Raw genomic sequence first — 20,657 nt, 5'->3', positions numbered from 1 at the left:
GAATCACCAACCCACAATGCCCAGCATCAAACCCCCCTGCTCAGCTTGAGGGACACTGCTGAGATGATAGGGACCAGCTGGCACCCACTAGCTCTGGAGTTTCTGCCTTAGAATCACAGAGTGGCTTTGATTGGAAGGGATCTTAAAGGTCATCTAGTTCCAACCCTCCTGCCATGGACAGGTATGCCTTCCACTAGACCAGGTTACTCAGGCTCCATCCAACCTGGCATCGAACACTTCCAGGGATGGGGCATCCATGGCTTCTGTGGGCAGCCTAGGCAGGGCCTTACCACTCTCACAGTAAAGAATTGCTTCCTAATATCTAATATAAACCTGCTTTCTTTTATTTTTGAAGCCATTCCCCCTTGTTGTGTCACTACATGCCCTTGAAAAAAAGTCTCTCCCCATTTTTCTTGTGGGTTCTCTTCAGTTCACAATCAGGTCACCCAAACACCTTCTCTTTCCTGGGCTGAACAATCCCAATTCTATCAGCCTTAGGGAAGCAATGCTGGCCCAGGACTGGGATGTCAGACATAGGGGCTCCCAGGCTCCTTCTATTGCCTACACCTCAGCCAATACTTTCAGTGCAAAGGTACGGGGATCTCTAAGGGTGGTCCTGTGGTGTAAAGGAGAGCACTCTGGACTCTGAATCCCAAGGCCCTGAGTTTGAGTCTCAGTGGGACCATCCCCTGGCAGTTAAAGCCTCCCTGCTATCCGATCCCATCAGATCTCGGATGCTCAGCAGGGTCAGCCCTGGTCAGTACTGGGTGCTGTGACAGTCCCGAGGACTTCACTGTCACTGTCCAAGCTCACTCGGCCGTGGCAGATGGACCTTGGGACTTAAACGGTGGGGCCAGTTCTGCACACTCTGTGCCTCACCTAAACAATCCCCTGTACAGGCTGGAAGGACACGTGGGGAGAGCCCTTCCCAAAGCTTCATTCATGAAGTCAGACCATACATACACGTGGAGCTCTGCGCATTTAGCGACCTGCAACCAGAGTTAGCCAGAGAGTGACAATGCTCCTGCCCTGCACCTGCCTCTCAGGCAGCCCCACAAAGCCCCGGCCTCCATTTCAGCAGGACACATGGCTGAAGGAAAACCAGCTGTCTCTATTTCAGAGGTTGGAGTAGTAGCCCCTCCACCTCTGCTTTCTTCATCCCAGGGTCACTCTGTTGGGGTTAGGCTCTTTCTGGCTGCTGGGGGAGTTTTTGCACCTAAGTGTGGCTCTTGGGCAGGGACCCTTGTGCAGCTGGGGCTGCCTGTTGTGGTGGGCTTCTGGGAAGCAGCGGCGCTGCCTGCAGACACAGACACACACTCCACCCTAAAAATTTCCAGCTGACTCGAGCGGTTTCAGTTTTTCCATCCCATATTCCGCCCAAGTCATAGCAGTATTGATGGTATCGCAGGGTGGAGATACATGACTGCATCACTCCGAGCACTACGCAGATGACTCCACCACATTATCAGCTGAACTTCTCTGGGAATTTTTTTTCATTTGTTTGTTTGGCCACCTAATACCAGAAGTGTTCTTCCAGTGAAAAAAAAGGCAATTTCCTTGCAGTTAAACAGCAACAAACTCACATGAAGCAAATGCTAGAAAGCAAAGCAGACCAAAAGGCAGCTCTTCCAATGGTCCTACTGCCAGGGGGATAGTGGTTTTTTAAAATCCCCCCTTTCATTCCAGTGTCACCATGGGAGTCAGGGTGGGCCATCAGGCAGAGCTAATGTTGAAAGAAATGTGAGTGCCATTTAAAGTCACAGGGGCTTTATTTTCGAGCACTAACAAGCGTCTCTATCCTGATCTACACTGAGTTTTTAGATGGTGAGTGAGCAACAGATGAGTCATAACCAGGAATACCATTTATCCACTAGTAAAATGAGCCTGCCAGGATAAACAAAATTAGCCTGCCGGGAGAAACAAAACCATGGAGAAATTAGTGGAGAAATAACTGGTAGAATCTTTGCCTGAAAGATTGGAAAGTGGGCATGAAACATGGCAATGCACAGCACAAACCATTTGAGATTTGATCGTACTTCGCCGCTAGGTCTCTTACACGTACTGCCATAATCCACCATTAAAGCAGGATCGGACACCAGCCCGAAGGCAGTGGCCCACTTCCCCCTCTGTCCCAGCCTACCCAACCAAGCTGATGAACTCACTACTATCAGGATTCACACAGCTTTTGGTGTCCATAGGAGCTGCCAAGCACAGAATCAACTAGGTTGGAAAAGACCTCTGAGATCATCGAGTCCAACCTTTGACCTAACACCACCTTGTCTACTAGACCATGGCACTAAATGCCACATCCAGTGTCTTATTAAATATCTCCAGGGATGGTGACTCCACCACCTCCTTGGGCCCAATGCCCAATCACTCTTTATCTAAAGAATTTCTTCCTAATGTCTAACCCAAACCTCCCATAGCCAAGGGTATGCAAGACTGAACCTGTGGACAGATTTCCCATCAATTCTGTCTTCAAATCAGGACTGGAAAATGTCACAGACTGATAATAGCCTGTGGTATTAGAGAAACCCCCGCTTGCACCACGGCTGCCTCCCTGCTCGCTTGTTGTCTGCCTTCAGTTGACCTAGTTGAGTCACAGGGACCTGGCGAGCGAGAGACATCCTGCGCTGTGGTTGGCACTGATGCTGCCTGGGGAGAGCGAGGGGCTTCTCCAGGGGGTCACTGCCTGCCCCATGTAGGTGGGGGGAGCAGGGGCAAGAGGCGAGTGGCCTGAGGCAGGGCCAATAGAAAGGTCTAGCTTTTGCTTATATCCAAGTCATGCCACCCTGTCCCCTGTGCTGCAGTCCAAAAGGAAAAACTGGCTTTTCTGATTTATCTTCCTCTTGCCACAGTGAAGGATGTCACTGGTGGCTCTCCCCCAGCCGATGTGTGGGAGAGATAGCACAAGCTGAAGACACAGGTTGGACAGTGAGGAAGGGAGCCAGATTCTGGGTGAGCTCCTGCAGGGACCTGGCTGGGTGCTGATCCCTAGTTCAGATATGTTAAGCATGTTCAGATATGTGTTCACTGCTTGCAAGTACTTCTCTTGCTTGTTTTCAAAGAAAATATAACCATGTGTTGAGCCATTGCTTTATGTCTTATCTGATCATTGTCATCCCATGGGATCCATCCCAGGCAGGCCTGGGGAACCCTGTGGGGGCAGGGCACGTTTGACCTCTTCCCGAGGCTGCTGAACCTGGCAGAGCAGGAGGCAGACGCTGATCCCACTGGCTGTGGCTTTCTCAGTGCAGAAAGCCTTTCCTGGGAAAAATTACAGATTTGATATTCTTGGCACTGAAGGTGAATTGCACCATAAAGCCTTTTTTTTTCCCTCAAATGTCTTTTTTCCTGTGTGAAAGCTTTTTTTTGCAGGGAAGGTGATCAAAAGAAAAAAAACTTCCTCACATCAGAGGTCTGAATTCAGGCTTAGGAAAGAGGAGCTGGACCTGCAAGGAAGGGCTGATGAGGCTGGACACAGGTTCAGCTTGATACACACCAGGGAAACATTCCTGGGTCCAGCTGAGGCCTCTCCAGCTTTAAAGGGAGCAGGGCGGGGGCTTCTTCTGTTCAGAGGTTTGCCCCAAGCAGAGTCAGGACCGTGAGGCTTCACTTTACCTCTGAGGTGCCACAGATGGGGTACTGGTGACCCCCAGCAGCCATGCCCTGATGCTGACAGGTTTCCACATGAGCTGGTGGATCTGGTCACCACAGCTCCCTCCCGGCACAGGGCAGACACCATGAAAGAAGAGATGCTGTAAAAACCAAGGTAGTTTGAGTCTCTTTCACCCATCCCCAGACATGAAGGGAGTATGTTGGCAAGGAAAAGCCATCTTATGGGAATAAGTCACCTTGCTCAGATCTGAAGAAGATGCAACTGAAAGAATTAGTCTTTTTAAGTTTGAAGAAGTTGTATACACTAAAGATGCAAAGAACCCCCAAACACAAGATGAAGTAGACATGATTTATCAAGATAGAGATGTTATCAAATTCCTGAGTTATAACTTACTGCTTTTGCAATCATGCAGTGAAAATATTTAAGAGCTGTTTGTAGTGAAAATATTTAAGAGCTATTTGGTGTCACTGTGGGATTCTGTCCAGAGGGCTGTACCTATGTGAAGAAAAACGAAAGAGCAAGTGCTCCAAGTATCTGTTTAACATATGAGCTCCAGTGGATGGAGGGGGAGAGGACACTGCTGGGAGTGTGAGTGGTCACACACTGCCTGGGTTACGGCATCTGCCGTGTTGAGGAACTGGGAAACATTCCCTGTTTGCCAAGCAAACAGGGTGATCAGCCAAAGGCATATGGAGCTCATTATGGGATGCTGGGAAGAGCCTTCTGAGGGTATACAGGACTTACTGTGGGATGTCTGTGGAAAAAAGCAAACAGTGGAAAGGGATTGATCAAGGTGGGAAAACAGAGGGGAAAGGGGACAAAAGGGACTGCTCAGATGCCTGTCTGACCATGCCCTGTGCCTGATCACTGTGGCATGTCCCATCAGCTTTCTAAACTCCCTTCAAATGTTTCCTATGTGAGAGTCTCTGCTGGGTGGGCATGGACATGTATGGAAGTCGCAGTGCCAATGGCAGGAGGGACACTGTGTGGCAAAGCAGCCTGCGTGCCAGGATAGCAGCTGCCAGAGAGACTGGAGTGTGCATGGGTATGTTGGTGTATACAATGGCTAGCAAACAGTAAGCCAGGCCAGCTGGTAACTAGGATAAAAGGCTGAGGAGACAGGACGATAGACTGGAGAGACTCCATGTGTAAGACCAGCAGGTGAAGGAATTCATATGTTTTGCTATAGGCTTTCATCCTGATAAGCCAGAGGAGAAGAGGGTTGAGGTCACTGGTGCTGCTTGTGTGAGGACTCCGCATTTTCTGCCTTTGATGATCTACGTGGCTGACTGTGTGAAAAAAGTTATATACATTGTGGGTGTATATATATGTTCCGTGTGTATGTACATTGAGCTTTGCTGCTGGCTGGGCCAGGGAGTCAGAGCTGCAGCAGCCTTACCTCCATCGGGCTGCCAGTGGGACACTGGTGTGAACCCACACCTGCTTGCCTGCCTGCAGAGGTGTCTCCTTCCAAGCTCCCCTGGGGTGGCCAGCGTATAGGGGTGTTGGCTGCAGGCAAGGGAGCCCCAAACATGCCCCTGCAGTCCAGCCATGTCCATGTGTCCACGGGAGAAACTCAGCTGGGCTGTTTATATTCCACCTGTATATGTATGGCCCAACTTCACGAACAAAGATTTGGAAAGGGCTCTCCCCACGTGGGTGTGCCCTTCCAGCCTGCACAGTGGATTTTTTAGGTGAGGCTCAGTGTGTGCAGAACTGGCCCCACCGTTTAAGTCCTAAGATCCATTTGCCATGGCCGAGCGAGCTTGGACAGTGACAGAGAAGTTCTTGGGACTGTCACAGCCCCCGGTACTGACCGGGGCTGACCCTGCTGAGCATCCGAGATCTGACGTGATGGGCAGGGGATGGTCCCACTGAGACTCAAACTCAGGGCCTTGGGATTCAGAGTCCAGAGTGCTCTCCATTACACCACAGGACCGCCCCTCATATTCCACCTAAGGACTAGTGAAAGTGGCAGGTAGAGAAGAAACCAAACACAGGTCAGCTGCAAACATCACTGGTGAAGGGCTGACTGCTCAGCCTTCCTGGGTTTTGTTCTGCTGCATCCCTTGAACTTCTGCCCTTGTCCCTCGGGGCTGGCAGCGTGATGTCTGCGTGGGATGGGCAGGCACCTCTGGGGGCTCTGGTGGCAACCACAGCCTTTGCGCTGCCACCTCCCTCTTTAAAGCCCACTGGGGAGCACGAGTGCTGCTGTGTGTAATACAGAGAAAGCCTCGGGCTGGGGTTAGTCATCTGAGGCTCTTGCTGCTGCCACCTCACAGTCACTGGGCAGGCGCTGTGGAGTGACCAGACAGACTCATTTGTGGAGCCCCTGCCCCTGCCCCATCCAGGCACCCACAGGCTCTCCTGCAAGTGCGTGGCCTCCTGCCTGCTCGACACAGCCCTGGGCTAATGGGGCCTGGCTGCATGTTTTATGGTTGTAGGAGAATTAGCAGCTGGGAAATATTTCCTGTCCCTGCTGTGTTATGGGCTTATGTTATGAAGACAGCGCAGTCAGAGCCTCAAGGACTATCTACTAAGAGCAGCCTGGAAGAAGGAGTCAAGGACTGCCTGATTTTTGGAGATCTGGACCTTTTCTCATCTTACCCAAAAGTAAAAGTTTAAGCCTATGGAAACGCTGTTGTGATAGGAGCTTTTCAGTTATTCATTCAAGCTGCACCTAGATAAGTCAGTGTTTTGCAAATAAAAGGAATAAAAAGAGAAAACTGAGCAGGTTTCCCAGGAACTTTCCTCCTGCTGGATCCAGAGAAGGGAATGGTGATTTTGCCAGGAAAATCTCTATCAAGACTTGCATGAGACTGGGGTAGTGTCAGGACAGTTTAAAATGGTTTCAGACAGATATTTCCTAATGTGGAAATTTACGTTGGATGCAAGTGCTATATTTGGTGCTTTTTACAGTGAATAAAGTTGACTTAATTGCTGATTAAGTAGTCAGGTCTTAAGGAGCAGTGACCATGATCTGGCTGTAGTCAGTGTAAGCAAAGAGAGGGCAGTCCCAGCCAGTAATACAGCTGCTAATATAAAAGAGCTAATACAAGTTAGGGGAAATTATGAGTGTGCTGGTTTAAAGGCAAACCAGCAGAGGAAATGAACTCACCACGAGAGAGATTATAAGTCAGAGCTAAAATTTAATAATAATATTACAATGACAACACTGACACACAAGGGAAATTGCTTTCAACTCACAAGACCCCAGCAGTATAACCCAGCGTCCTGGGGCACAAACCCAAGGGGGTTTGTTTGCCCTTGTGCTGAGACCCCTGTGGTTCCCCCCAAGTCCAGAGCAAAAGGAAAAGAAAAACCTGTTGGTGCAGGCGAGGGCTGTGGTCTGGGCGAGAGCGGGGATCTCCTCCTGTCAAGGTCCTGCTGCTGCTCTGGATCCGACGAGAAGTTCCTGAGGTCTTCTTACCCACCACTTATGTACCCTCAGGGAGCACTCAGTCCCTCCCCCTGGGCGGGGACTCACACAATGGGTGATTAACTCTGGGAGCCAGGGGGTGTTGAGCTGTTGATGGCCCCTTAGCAGCTCCGCCCCCCTCAGGCTGGGTGTGAAGGTGATAATGGCTCCCTGGGCAGCTGCTGCTAATGGCCCATTGACCTTGGGGAATGAATAGAGGGGGTGGAATACACAGCTTTGATCACCCCCACACAGGGTTAGCTGGTCCCACCTGCTGAACTAGGACAATGAGCTGAACTGACCAGGTGGAAAAAACAATAACTAAATGACTGTGAATGGAAAGTTAAAGAGCTCTCTAAGAATTATTTAAGAAACAGTGAAAGAAGCAATTTAGCCAGAAGCTTAACCTGGCAGCTGCTAGAAATAAGAGAACAATTTCAGAAAACATGTAAAGGAAAGAGTTCATAATGTTCACAAGGGAGAGGCTATGAAGCAGCGTGCTGGTCAATGCGGTTTTGCATCCTGACTAGGAAAGGATGTTAAAATATCATCCCAATAAAACACTAGCAAAGGGATAAAGTGGTTTAACTAGAAAATGGCACCGCACATGGGTCTTTCTCTCTGTTTGGCTGGGTCAGGAATAGTCTAACCCTTTCCCACCTCTGTAATGCAACAGTTTGGAGTAAATGCAAAGGCATCACCACAGATTAAAATGCACAAGTTGAAGCAAGATAGAGGCTAGGGCTTACTGACAGAGGTGTTACAAGCTTCAGCCTGTTTCCAGCCCAGAGAAATCTCCAGCTCTTAACTCCCTCTCTCCTTACCTCAGTCTCTGCTTGCCCACCACTCATCTACTCATGCTTCAGCTCTTTAAGGGAGCTAATAAGGCTAATGAAAGGTGGTACCTCCACCTCCAAATCTTCCCCAAAACCCTGCTTGCCATTTCTATCATCATGTTTAAAGGAAGTGAACAGGTTAGAAGCCCACAGGAAGGATCAAGAGCTTCAACAAAATCATCTTCAGGAGGGGTTACTTTGGGAGCTTCTTTGCTGGTCAAAAAAATTCCCACAGGGGTGATGAGGGGAAGCAGACAATTCAATGATGGCAGTGACAGATAGGCAAGAGAAACCACTTCCTTAACCCAGAGTAGAGCTGTATCTGTCTCCCTCGTGAGTTTCTAACATGTCAGGAATGAACAGGAATTGAACTGGCTAAACCAGCTGAATGTCTCAATGTCAGGTGTAGAATTATTTCTTCTTTTTCATAACTTGTTTATTCTCTTTACCAGAAAAATGTCAAAAAATATACTTCATATTCTCTCGTGGTATCTTACAGTATGATGGTGTGCTATGGTGGGATTTCTGACAAAGGAAGGAAGATGTGTGTGGCTAAGCTCACCTCAACCTTTTAAAGGTGCCACAGGGAGTGCTTAGTCCCTACCCAGTCAGCCTGGTAAAGGAAGTCCGCTCTGAGGAACAGAATAGCACAGACCACAGTGAAGTAGAGATAATGCTGAGGTAAAAGATCACCACAAGCAGTGGAAAATCTCCCATAACATCCAGAAAGGGACAGCATCTGACCTTTGGAAACCTAACAACTCTAGTGTGAAATGCGGTTGCTGAGGAAATGCTGCCCTTCAGGGCTGTGCTGAAAACCGCAACGCTGAAGCACCTGATTCTCCCCCAGTCACTGTACCCACTTACAGATGCCACCTAGCCTGGCTCCAAGAAACGCTGCCAGCACTGTCATTGAGGCAGGTCCTAATCCTGCCTGGCTTTGCTGTGCCCAAATGCAGCTGGTGCTCGGCAATGTGTCCTCCTGGAAAATAGTAATTTCTTGGCCTAAGGACTGTGACCACCAGGAAAAACAACTCTACGCACAGCAGTGAGGCACCAGCAACTGCTGGATTTGTACTTTGGGGAGCCAATTCACTGCTCGTCATCCTGCTCCCATAAGGCAACTTCCTCCAAAAACTCCCAGCACAGCACTATTGGATGAGGCATTCTCTGATTCACCTCTGTGATGATGCTTCTCTTTTGGGATCTCTCCAGGAAATCCTGGCTCTGCCTAAATGTCAATATTTTCCTTTGTGATTTCACAGCATTTTCAGGATTCCATTTATACTGCCAAAAATAGCCTGACTTATATATATTCCTCTTTACTAGCTCAAAGCCTTTATTGACGGAAATCCTTGACACACACATCAACAAAAGAGTGGTGATATGCAAGGAAAAAGAAAAAGCCACATGAAAGTGAGATCAGTCATAGAATCATCTTGAGCTGGAAGGGATCCACAAGGGTCAAGTTCAATTCCTGAAATCTTACAGGGCCTCCCCATCTGCCACCTCCAAGAATAACCTTTCAGCTCAGATTCACATCTATGTTGATATTTTAGCAATGGACAAAATAATATTTTTCCAGTTTAGGGTGAACTGAGCAACTAAAATCATTCAGGAATCAACAGATTCTTGATACGCTGAAAGACTTTGGTGTCTTTTACTTTGGTGATCATGGGAGATAAAGAGTTCATATGGTTCAGAGACACTGGAGCAGGAGTCCACAAACTTTTTAGGCAAAATTCATTGAATTTGATAAATAAATCTGGCTTAGTTATAAAATACTTTTTTGTTAGAGTGGGCAGAGACATTAAAGAGCAGTAGCTGGGGCACAAAAAAATCTTGCCTTTGTAATGCTTTGCTTTTCTCCCTCTTAAAGACTTCATTTGCTACTTCCTTTGCTATTTTCTCAGGAGAGTAAAAACTATTGCTGAGGGTGCAGTGAACACCCACAGCTGATCCTTTGTCCAAGATGTTTCCTTGCCCTGCAGACAACATCAGGTTTTGTTCTTGGAAACTCATACTGGTTGCTACTTATTTCCTTTTTACTTCTAGATTTTTACAAACAGTTGAATTGGTTCTTCCACTGTTCTTCTGGGAAGTGAAGTTAAACAATCCTGTATAATTCCCCAATTCCTTCTTGTGCGGGAGTGAGAACACTTTCCCAAGAAATAAGAGCTAAATCAAGGTGGGTGCCAGCCAGGGCTGCCACTCCTTGGGCAAAGGTCTCTGCCTGTGACTCCCACACATGGATGCTCCCCATGGGCCAGGGGCTGGGATCTGTGGTGGGGATATTCTGTGGCCTGTCCTGCTGGTTGGGGCACTGGCAGGCTGGGGCTCCGAGCTGCAGGTGAGTCCTGGTACAACCATGACACTGCGGGATTTAGCCTTGACCGTGACCAGCATCCTTTCATCAAGGTTTTTAAAACACTCAGCTCCCCAGTCTGGGAAAGGCTGGAAATGACAACCTAAGGTAAAAGATATTGGATTACTGTCTAAAAAACACCCAACAAACCACCCCAAAAAACATCAGAAAAACAAAACTAAACAAAACAAAGCCCACCAGCAAGTCATACTACCAACTAACTCTGGTTTCCTTCAGTTTTTGCTGGAATAACATTGCTGCATGTGCCACCAAAAGGCATTTTTTTAAATAAAACTAACAAGACAACCAGAGCACCAACAGGTTCATGGAGCCCCAAAGCCATCCCAGACTGCTTGCTCACTAGAATTGCATGGTGACTACAAGAGGTTGAGGCAAACCTCAAGAAATGCCAGCTTTAAGGTCCCTGTGAAAGAGGAACCAAAATAATTTTGGTAAATTCTGGAAAATGCTGGGTGTGCCCAGCATGTCTGTGAGGTGTCAATATTCCAAAAGTTTCCTCTCGGAAGGAGAGCAGGGGCTCTGACAGCCACCAAGTGGCCTGCACTTGGGTTTCAATATACTGGGCAGGAGGACAAGCAGAAAGAAGCTAAAACCACAGAAGATTCTGTGCATGAGTGTTTGTGATGCCCCTGAATGAGCTGTCCTCTTCGCTGTTTCAGATACAATGCCAGGGATGTTACTTGAAATGCAGCTTTCGATCCTCTGTGCTGCCAGTGCTGCTAACCCAGGGTGAGCAACACTTGCACTGGGGGAGTACAGAAATGACAAGGCAATTTCAGAAATACATTAGCACAACCTTCACCCACTTTTTTTTCCCCCAGAGGGTTAGAAACAAAACCAGTACAAAATCCAGAGTTGATGGGGGGGGGGGGGGGGGAGGAGATGGAAATGGGCAAGAGCCTGCATCTGGTTCAAAGGCATGTACACAAAATGTGAAAACTATGGGCACACGAGGGGCTGGGACAGCTTAGCTCAGCATCCTGACATTTTTGCAGAAACTAAGCAGAGAGCAGCAAGCCCAAATTTCCTTTCCTGGAGAAAGCAGGTTGGGAGCACTCAGGGCAGACGAGCCCAGGCTGTCTGTGCTCAGTAGAGGTGCTGCGACACATGGAGTGCCTACTGTGACACAGAGCAGTGCCTGCCCTTTCAGGAAGGCAACCATGGCCTGATGATTGCTCACTCTGGTTCTGTGGTTCCCTACTGAAACCCTGACAAGTTCATCGGTAGGCTCTGCTAGACCTGTAGCTGCCTCTGCAGACACTTGATGTTTCGTGCTGCAGGTGGAAGTGCAGGTAACAGGGCAGCCCTGTCCCCATGCCCTCCTCTGTGCCCACCCCCTCCAGCTGCAGTGTCAGCCGTGGGGACTGCAAGTGATGAGGCTCTGGGGACACTAACCCTGAGCCAGCCCCACAGCAGAGACCTCCAGGAACAAGGAGGCACTTGCTCAGTCATTGTGTCAGCCCCCTGAGCCTGTTTTGCCTTTCCTGCAAGACTGGGACAGCTGGGTCCCAGCTTCCCAGCCACACCTGCCACCCATCTGCGCTGCAGGTGGCCAAGATGTCTGCCCGTGGGGGAAGGACTCAGACCTGGATTTGTTCCCCACCAGGAAGCTGCTCTGAAGCCACATTTGAGATTTCCTCACCTCCAGTCTCCATGGGCTGTCCAAGCCCCATATGGATGGACACCAGAGATGCAAGTAGGGTGAATGTTTTTCTGGGGGCCTAGACATGACATTGCAGATCCCTGGGAGCAAATGATCTTGTCCACATCCCCCAAGCCCCAGCAAGCACATCAAGGCATCACTTCACTCCTCTGCAGGACTTGGACAAGTCCGAGCCCCGTTACGGCCGGTGCTGAGCCCAGAGTGGCTGTGTGACCACTAGGTGCCAAAGTCCTGCCTCGAAACTCACACTCTGCATCCAAGGGAGCTGCTCTGAGGCAGCACAAACCCTCCTTTCCATGGCTGCAGTCATATTTCTGGTCAAGGAGGGGGGGTCAGGGTTGTTGCCAGGGCCTCCTGTCGGGCTGGGGGGCAGTCGAGGCTCCTGCACACCCGGGTGAGTGGCCACCAGTGAGAGGGAAATGAGAGTTTCCAAGCACTCAAAAGCCAGTGGAACATGTGAAAGCTGAGGCTTCTTCATTAAGTTTCCATGACCTGTGGTGTGCTCTCCAGATAAACACCAGACTGTATTCCTGACTCAACCCACCAGCTACCTGCAACTCAAGGTTATTTTTCAAGAGCAAGGATAGTGAGTATGGGGTGTCTTCACAGCACATTGCCTACCCAGCTGCTGGACTCCCCCCTTCATTTGGTTTCTGTTCATAGGAAATATCCCTGCCTAGATGGAAAAACACATAAAAACACATTACACTTGCTTCCTTTGCATGCAGGTTACGTACTTGTCAGGACATGTGCCTTGTGACAGGTTGAAAGAGCATATTTTAGGGAAGGGAAACTTTCTGACAACTCATCCCTGGAAGACAGACAGACAATAACACTCCCAATGGGCTCAATCCTCACTGCGAGAAGGCAGCACCTGACCTCAGTCACGATACAGTAATTTAGAACATAAAAAAATCTGGCAAAAAGAGCAGTGGAAAGAGCAGTTCTGGACTGGCCCCGAAAAAGGACACAAAGCCTGTCAGCCAAAATAAGCACAGGAGGTGGTCCCTGCTGCAGACAACTGACATTTGGCAGCTCTGTGTGTCACAGGCAAATGTCACAAGGAGACCAAGTGAAGCGGAGGTGCTGGTGTCCTAAGGGACAGGCAATCCTCTTCCAGGAAGGAAGCCTGGATGGCCTGGGAATACCCCTCTCAATGCCATTCCCTGAACTACGGGTTTCAGCGTGTGCAAAAAGTGATGTTCCCCGAGCAGTTCTCCATTTTCTCCTTGCTAAGCTTTGTGCAGCATCCCATGACTTTAAAACCAGAAGCTAAAGATGAAGAGAAAAGGGAAGTACATATTTTCTCTCCAATTTCTTATGCTATCCACCTGTCCCACGTCCCTTCCCATTCATTGCTTCTTTACAGAAAAGAGATTTCAGGACAATTATACAATGTAACAAGGAGGGGAGCCAGCCCTGTAAAAACCCTGAACAGAAAAGTGAGAGCTTTTGCTGACAGAAGACTAAGTGAAGACAAGATCTGTCCATCCAACATTTCAGTATTGTTGGAAAGACACCATATCAAGATATCCACAGTTGAAGCTATGAAAATATAAACGTATCTCTTTTCAAAGGCCCTTACTCAAAACTGAACTGGAAGGCAATAAATCAGCCCCCACATTCACACACACACACACACACACACACACACACACACACACATAAAACAAAAAAGAAAAAAGAAAAGAAAGAAAGAAAAGAAGGAGGAAGGAAGGGGAAATTCAGATTAGTCACAAAGTTCCCCCGCCTGCCTCTCCGAGTGCATAAAGCAAGCTCCTGAAGGCACTGTCTTTACTTCACCTCTGCTCCCGGGAGAGGAGCACACAGCTCGTCCATCCCTTGCTCCTTCTGGGCTCCTGCTGTGCTCCTGACCCCTTCCCCAGCAGTTTCTGGCAGTGAGGCTGAGATGGAAGGACAGCCAGAAGTACAGCCAAGAAATAAAGAGCAGCTGGATTGTGAAAGGGAATGTGCAGAGGATGAATGGAAGAGCTGGCAAAGAGGACAGGTTAGGAACACGCTGCACCTCGTGTCCGCTGTTGCTCAGTGGATATTGCTGCTTGCCTGCCTGATTTACCTTGGTATAGATTTGCTGCAGCCCTCAACGGTAAGAGCTCATGTTCAATCCATTGTCTTTGGCCTATAAAGCTTTGTATGGGCTTTATTTTGTTTTAAGAAAAGAAAAAAGATTTTAGGCTTTTCTTTATTCAAACTCCAAGTTTTTAATCCTTTCCTTATGATAGTAATCCCTTTTTCACTTTTTTCATTTTTGTCCTCAAAACAACATCCATTATTGCCCAGCACAGAGCTTGGGGCTAAGTTGTTCAGAGAAGAGATATTCCAGGAATGCTTTTTATACTGGACCCTGGGGGAGAGAGATCTTACTTCTTGCCCTACTTGCAATGACTTGTGTGTATTTCCATTTAATTAAATAGGATCATCGGGGCGCGTGAGAACCCAGATTGCCCATAAACATAGTCTGAACTTTTAAAATGTATTATATGTGCGGGCAGACATACGAGAAAGCAAATTACTTTGTGACAGCTCTAGCAAAGTAAAACTTTTTAGTGCTCCCAGCCTGCCCATATCCCAGGATTAGGAGCAGACATCTGTGTCTGCAGATGTCAGCCTGTGCATGAGTATGTGAGAAAGACTGGTGTGGCCAGAGAGAGTTTTGGTACACATAACACCACTGCAACCATTATTAATAACAGAGATGCTTGAAACTCACGGTACTTTAGCAAAAATTGGAGCAGACACACTTGCCTCTTTCATGTGCTTGCAGGCTGGTGGATTGTCAACAGCCTTTTACGGCTACTTCAGCGCTTCTTGTGCACGAGCGACTTCTCCTCCCACACCTTCTCCAGGAGCTGTGTACCACTTTAAACCTTGTTGTGCTTCGTTTTACCGAGTTCATTTTTTCCTCCCACTTAGACTTGACAGAGAAGCAAGCGAGGCATGTAACCACACAAGAGAGGGATGGCCTTGTGCTCTGGGTCCCCTGCTGTTTAATGAAAACCTTGTTCACTGACCTGAGTCTCACAGTGGTTATTAAACTGTAGGATGATGACCCTGGCAACACTGAAAGATAATATTTGCTATTCAGGTCAGTCTTCTCCTTCCGCTACTTTGGGAGAGAGAACAGAGTTTTTGGGAGAGTAAGCCGATAGAGAATGGCAAGCTGTCACTCTGCTCAAGGTGCAAAACCTCTCCTGGGTCACACTTTGACTGTGAAGCTTCATCTCTCAGTATCTGTAAAAATATTAACTCTAATCCTCCTCTTCCAGAGGAATATGGCAGGGTCTGACATTTCTGCCTTTGAGCCTTACACACCCAAGACAGCAGCAGCTGACACAATACATGCCTGAGTTTCCCTTCCCCAATAGAAAAAACTAAACAGGGTGTTTGAAGAGCAGCAGTCCAGGTCCTGGAAGTCACCAGAGCACTTCTTTAGTTTTAAATAATTGCTCACTATGAGGTTAGGACTGGTTTACATTGTTTTAACAGATAATCATGGTGTCCTGTTTGGAGTGCACCACACTGTGCAAAGCAGTCTCATGGGCTGTACATGGGGGGATTTCATCTCAGTGTAATAACAGGGCTCAGTAGGATAACCATGAACTGGCCATACAGATGTCTGCTGAAGAGGCAGCAGTACTAATCTGACTCTTGGGGCAGTTTAGGGAGATGGAGTTCATGGAAGTAGGGGCACAGCAACATGAGAGTGGCGGACTGAGAGTGTTGGCCCATGGGAATGACTGAGTGACTGTCCATATCCTTGGCTGAAGAGTGCCACACTAACTTTCCTGGTAAGGCAACAGGTGTGTTTTTTCATAGAAAGACTGTATTTGATTACTTTCCATCATTCTCACAGTTCCTGGAAAGAAAACCCCTGTGAAAACACAGCAAAAATAATGTCATGGCACATGCTAAGGAAGGTTAGCATCTGCAGTCCAGATTATGCTTAGCAAAAAGAGACAGTGATCTCATTTCTGTCATGATGCCACTTGGAGAGCAACTCTCGGCTGAGATTTCCAATAAGCAAGTTAAAAAAAGGGAAGTGATAGTCTGCTTTCACTCACCTCCAATTCCCATCTCTCCCGGAATTACCTCCTCTTACCACACCTCTCCTTTTGCTTGTGAGGTAAAAATCATAATCCTAATATCTGCTGGTGAGGAGACGGTACAGCCCACTTCTTAGAGAACAGTCACCTGTCATGTGTTTGATCACAGCAGTCCCCTCAATCAGCCCCCTGAGGTTCGCATTTTGTGCCACACAAATCTATTCCTGAAACTTCTGCCACATGGCTCTGGACACAGTGTCCAGCCAGGAGGAAGTTTCCTGTTTGGGGATCCAGAATAGGCAGGAACAAAGTTGAAAACCTGTGTATAAACAATGCAAAATCTGAAACAGTCAGTAAGAGGCAGCTCTGTGCCACCAGCCCTTCTTGCACCCCTTCCTGTATATCATAAGAAGGCAGAACAGTGAAAGAGAGGTGACTAACTGTTACTAGCATGCATATGTCCTTCCAGCACTAGTGACACAACCTCTCCTCAGCACAATTTACTCGTAGATAATAGCAAAGTGCTTTGAGATCATGCAATAATCAGCAGATATGTAGAACAGATAACTTGCATTAGTGACAATGGGGATGGTCTAAGTGCTACAGGTTTGTCACCCAGCCTGTCTGTGTCTAATACACCCTGTCCACCATAGTCAGATCACACAGATTGTGGTGGATGTTGTTTGACCTCAGATCATCAACGACTTGTCCTTTGCTATCATCTTGTTGGGAAACTACCTGAAAATCCCAGCTGCCCGAGCAAAGAGGGAAACACTTGTGCACTCAGGTGCCTAGAATAAGAGCAAGCATAAGATTCAAGCAATGGATAGGAATGGTAATGCCAGTGGAGATCGTTCCACCTGAGTACTGCTCAAGAAAAGCTTGCATTTGGCAGTCGTATCCAGCCTTGCTGGTGGAGCAAGCACAGAGCATCAGCTCTGGCAGCACTAGAGGGTGCTAGAGCAGACCTTTCCGAGCACTAGCAACCACCTCATCCTCTGGCACAGATCACACAGAGCAGCCCAACTCCAGTTGCCTTCCCCTGCCACCTGCCTTTACCCAGGCACAGCGCTGAGCCTGCAGACTTGCATGGCTGTTCTCACACTCTGCTCTGTTCCAACACTTTCCCTGTGCTCAAAGTGAAGGGGTTGCTCATGTGTAACACATGAGGCCAAATACATGGAAGTCAGTTCAACCCATATCTCCCCAGCCCACTTTCTCCCTGAGAAAGCCTTTGGCACAGGTGAAGAGGTGGAGCAGTGAGCCTAATCTTTCACTCTTTAATCAGGCAAAATGCTGAATATTTGTGGTTGTGAAAAGACTGCAGTTTTGGGTCTCCTGTGGTTATGATGAGAAACAAGTATGAGATGCAGAGTTCCAATTTAAAAATCTAATACCAACCTTTGGTGTTTTGCATATCTGGTCAGTAAGATATGTTCTTCTGTATTTGCATTCTGACATTCTTAAAATACACATCACAGAAACATAGAATAGCTAGGTTGGAAGGGATCTTGAAGATCACCTCATTGCACCCCTCCTGCCATGGGCAGGAACACCTTTTGCTAGACCAGGTTGATCAAAGCCAAAGCCCCACCCAACCTGATGGGGCTGCCCCAGCTTTTCTGTGCAATGTGTGCCAGTGTGTCACCACCCTCACAGTAAGGAATTTCTACTTCATATCTTATCACACTTGCCATCTGTCAGTTTAAAGACATTCACCTCCATTCAATCTCTCCAAGCCCTTGCCAAAAGTCCCTCTCCAGCTCTCTTGTAGCCCCTTTAGGTTCTGGAAGGTGCTTTAAGGTCTCGCTGGAGCCTTCTGTTCTCCAGACTGAACCGCTCTAGCTCTCTCAGTCTGTCTTCTTAGGAGAGGTGCTCCAATCAATTTTAAACACGTCTTAATGCACTTAAGAGCTTCTGAGAGACACAGATCCAGTAACAGCCTGATCCAAAGTGCAAGGAGCCATAAAGCCAAACCCACCTCTTGGCGCCCTGCAGGAAGGTGAGACAGCAGGTCTGTGTCTCCACTCTGCAAACGATGCCTGTCAGGTGCCCCGGGCTGTGAGTCAGACTTGAGGTGCTCATGAAGAAGAGGCTCTGCACGCCGAGGTCCTTCCTCATCATTTGGTTTGACTTGATTATAGTCACCAGCATGGTTTTCTAAACAGGAACAACACTGCCTGCAGGGCTCAGCACTGGGATGGAAGTCTCACTGGTTGGGAACCACACTAAAATTGTATTTTATAATAAGGATATAAAAGCAAGGCCAGAGCATAGCTGGGTAGCAGCAGCTGTGCCAGCTGAGGCTGCCTGCTGTGCTTCTGGAGGTGCAGCACCAGTCCTGGCTGGGAAACAAAGGTGATAGTGGCAGCAGTGAGGTGTCCCCCAAGTGCCTTAACAAGGATTTCTCTTCTTTTTTTTCCAGCCTCAGAGGGACGAAATGCCATGGACCCACATCCGGTACCAAGGTGGGTGGGTGTTGGGTCAGGGGGCGCCATGGGAGGGTCCCTGGCCCCTCGATGATCCCATGTTCCTCCAGTGCAGCAGCCACCACTGCACCACATTCCCCTGGCACAGAGGAAGGGCTCCTGGCTCCCCACTCTACTGTGCACTGTTCCACAGTCCCCAGGGCCCACAGTGGCATCCAGTGGTCCCTAAAATGGCTAAAAGGCTGTTTTGTGCTTTGTGGCACAGTGATGGCTATTTCTTCTGTTGAAAGACGGTGCCAGGAGTGCTGTCGGAGGAGGGAGGAAAGGGGCCAAGTGTGCCCCAGTGCTGCAAGGGGCCAAAATGAAAAAAAAAGGGTTTTCCCAGAACGGAACAAAACCCCTGAAAATCTGTGTGGATTTATGCAACCCTTACCTATCTCAACACAAGCTTTCACTCTGTGAATGAACAAGAAAGTAGTTTTTGAGAATTTACTGAGTACACATGGCACGCTCTTGGGGTATTTCTGAAACAAATCAATGGTTTCCTGATGTATGAAAGATGTAAATGATTTCCTGGGGAAGAGCGAGTGAGTGTATGCACCAGAGCAGAAGCAGCGCTGCTCTGTGTGCTGGCTGCATTGGATGTCTGGCCAATGACACACCTCAATGATAAAACCAATTACTAAAAGTTTTAAATCATACTAAAAATATTGACTGTTTTACTTCCTGCTAACCGTGTGAAACAGCAAAGAGTCTAACACTAAAACTTCATGTTATTTAGAGGAAAAGCTTGAGAAATTTGGCCTCGTCCCAGAGGGCTGGTGCTGCCTTCTTGGAGATCTTCTGGGTCCCCTGGTCCCAGGGGTTTCAGCTGGTGTGCAGAAAACTGGAGAGCACAGCCGGGAAACATGACCAGCATAGCACTGGGAACTGTTACTTCTCATGCCCAGAGAAAACCTTTCATGCTAAGTTCCGGTTTAATTTCTCCTGATTCTGCTCTGTATTAATTAGATTCTTCTGTTTCTGTCTCTATACTGCTCTTTTATCCTGTTTTCTGCTTAAAAAGCCCAGAACCAAGCCCCAAGAAAAGGGTTTATGTTATCAGCATCTCCACGGAGGGCACTTTTTGTCCTCCTTCCCGCTCTGAACATTTTTTCCTTATCCTATTTATTGTCTTCATTTTCTTGTTCTTTTTAGGAACACGTGCTTCCTAAAATCATAGATAGGCTTTACTTACCTCAATTTTCTGTATTTTAAGTAAGACATAGAGTAAGTAAAGACAGCATAAATAGACATTCAGATGAATAATTCATATAAACTGGAGCTGTAGTCCAAAAGACACAGTTTAATCAATAGGAACAACCTGTAAATTTCCACAGCAGATGATGTCTGTCTAGAGTTGAAGATATCCCAGCCCTGGTCTACCCTATTCTCTAGTTCACTCTCTACTTTCCTATGATTTTTTTCATCTTTCCTGCACTCAGTTGGTATAAAACAACCCATTTCCAAGAAGATATTTGTCATCATGGGATCATCTTTGCTTTCTTCCATTCCAGGTAAAAGCATCAAAGGAGTAGCCATGAATCTTACTGCTGAAGTAGGCTCTATTCAGATCAGAAATGGTTCTATTGTGATCCCCTGTGATGGCCTCTACCTGGTGTCCTTGAACAGTTCTATCTACCTGGAAGAGGACTTGAAGCTGACCCTGGAGAAGATGCCCAAATTGCCCAGCAATGTCCTCTGGGCACAGACTATCCAGAGCAGGGACGATGCAGTAAATCTCACCACGGTGCTCTTCTTGTTTCGTGAAGATAACATCATCCTGTGTGCTGACTCCAACGCCACCATCAAGGATCTGTCACTCAGCCTGGTGTTACTAAGAGCCTCTGAAGATCTCTGTAGGAGCTGATGTATGCAATCCAACATGTAAAGTACAGCCTTCCCTACCAATCCACTTGCCTGTGGGATGTGTGTTCTCAATGGCTGTACTTGTACAGGCAGACTGCTCTAGCCTTCCTCCTTGGGACTGTGGAAAGCCTCACCTGGAGTGCAGATAAGCCACAGTGCAAATGGGCTTTATATAGTGCATGCCATGTTCATGTCTTTGGAGCTCTGTGCAGCTGATTAGCTACCTAAGATGAATCTTTCCAACTCTGGGGAAAGGGATATGCAGAGCTCTTGAGGAGAACAGAAATTAAAGCCAAAGAAAGTCACACAAGCTTAGCTCATATTCAGAGAAACC

The 20,657-nt window shown here is 47.8% G+C and overlaps 1 protein-coding gene across 1 annotated transcript; it reads left to right on the top strand.

Annotated features, from left to right (window-relative positions):
- Positions 1 to 13,831: 13,831 nt before the first annotated feature.
- On the top strand, positions 13,832 to 20,434 carry TNFSF4 (TNF superfamily member 4). Its single transcript, XM_071565704.1, has 3 exons — positions 13,832 to 14,029; positions 18,412 to 18,454; positions 19,972 to 20,434. Exons 1-3 carry the CDS (start codon positions 13,832 to 13,834, stop codon positions 20,322 to 20,324), a joined length of 594 nt encoding a protein of 197 aa, XP_071421805.1. The 3' UTR covers positions 20,325 to 20,434.
- The last annotated feature ends 223 nt before the right edge of the window (positions 20,435 to 20,657 follow it).

The sequence above is a fragment of the Pithys albifrons genome, chromosome 10, assembly GCF_047495875.1.
Source record: "Pithys albifrons albifrons isolate INPA30051 chromosome 10, PitAlb_v1, whole genome shotgun sequence".
NCBI classification, from domain to species: domain Eukaryota; kingdom Metazoa; phylum Chordata; class Aves; order Passeriformes; family Thamnophilidae; genus Pithys; species Pithys albifrons.
The sequence above is the reverse complement of the archived record's forward strand: the minus strand, read 5'-3'. Positions and strand labels throughout refer to the sequence as shown.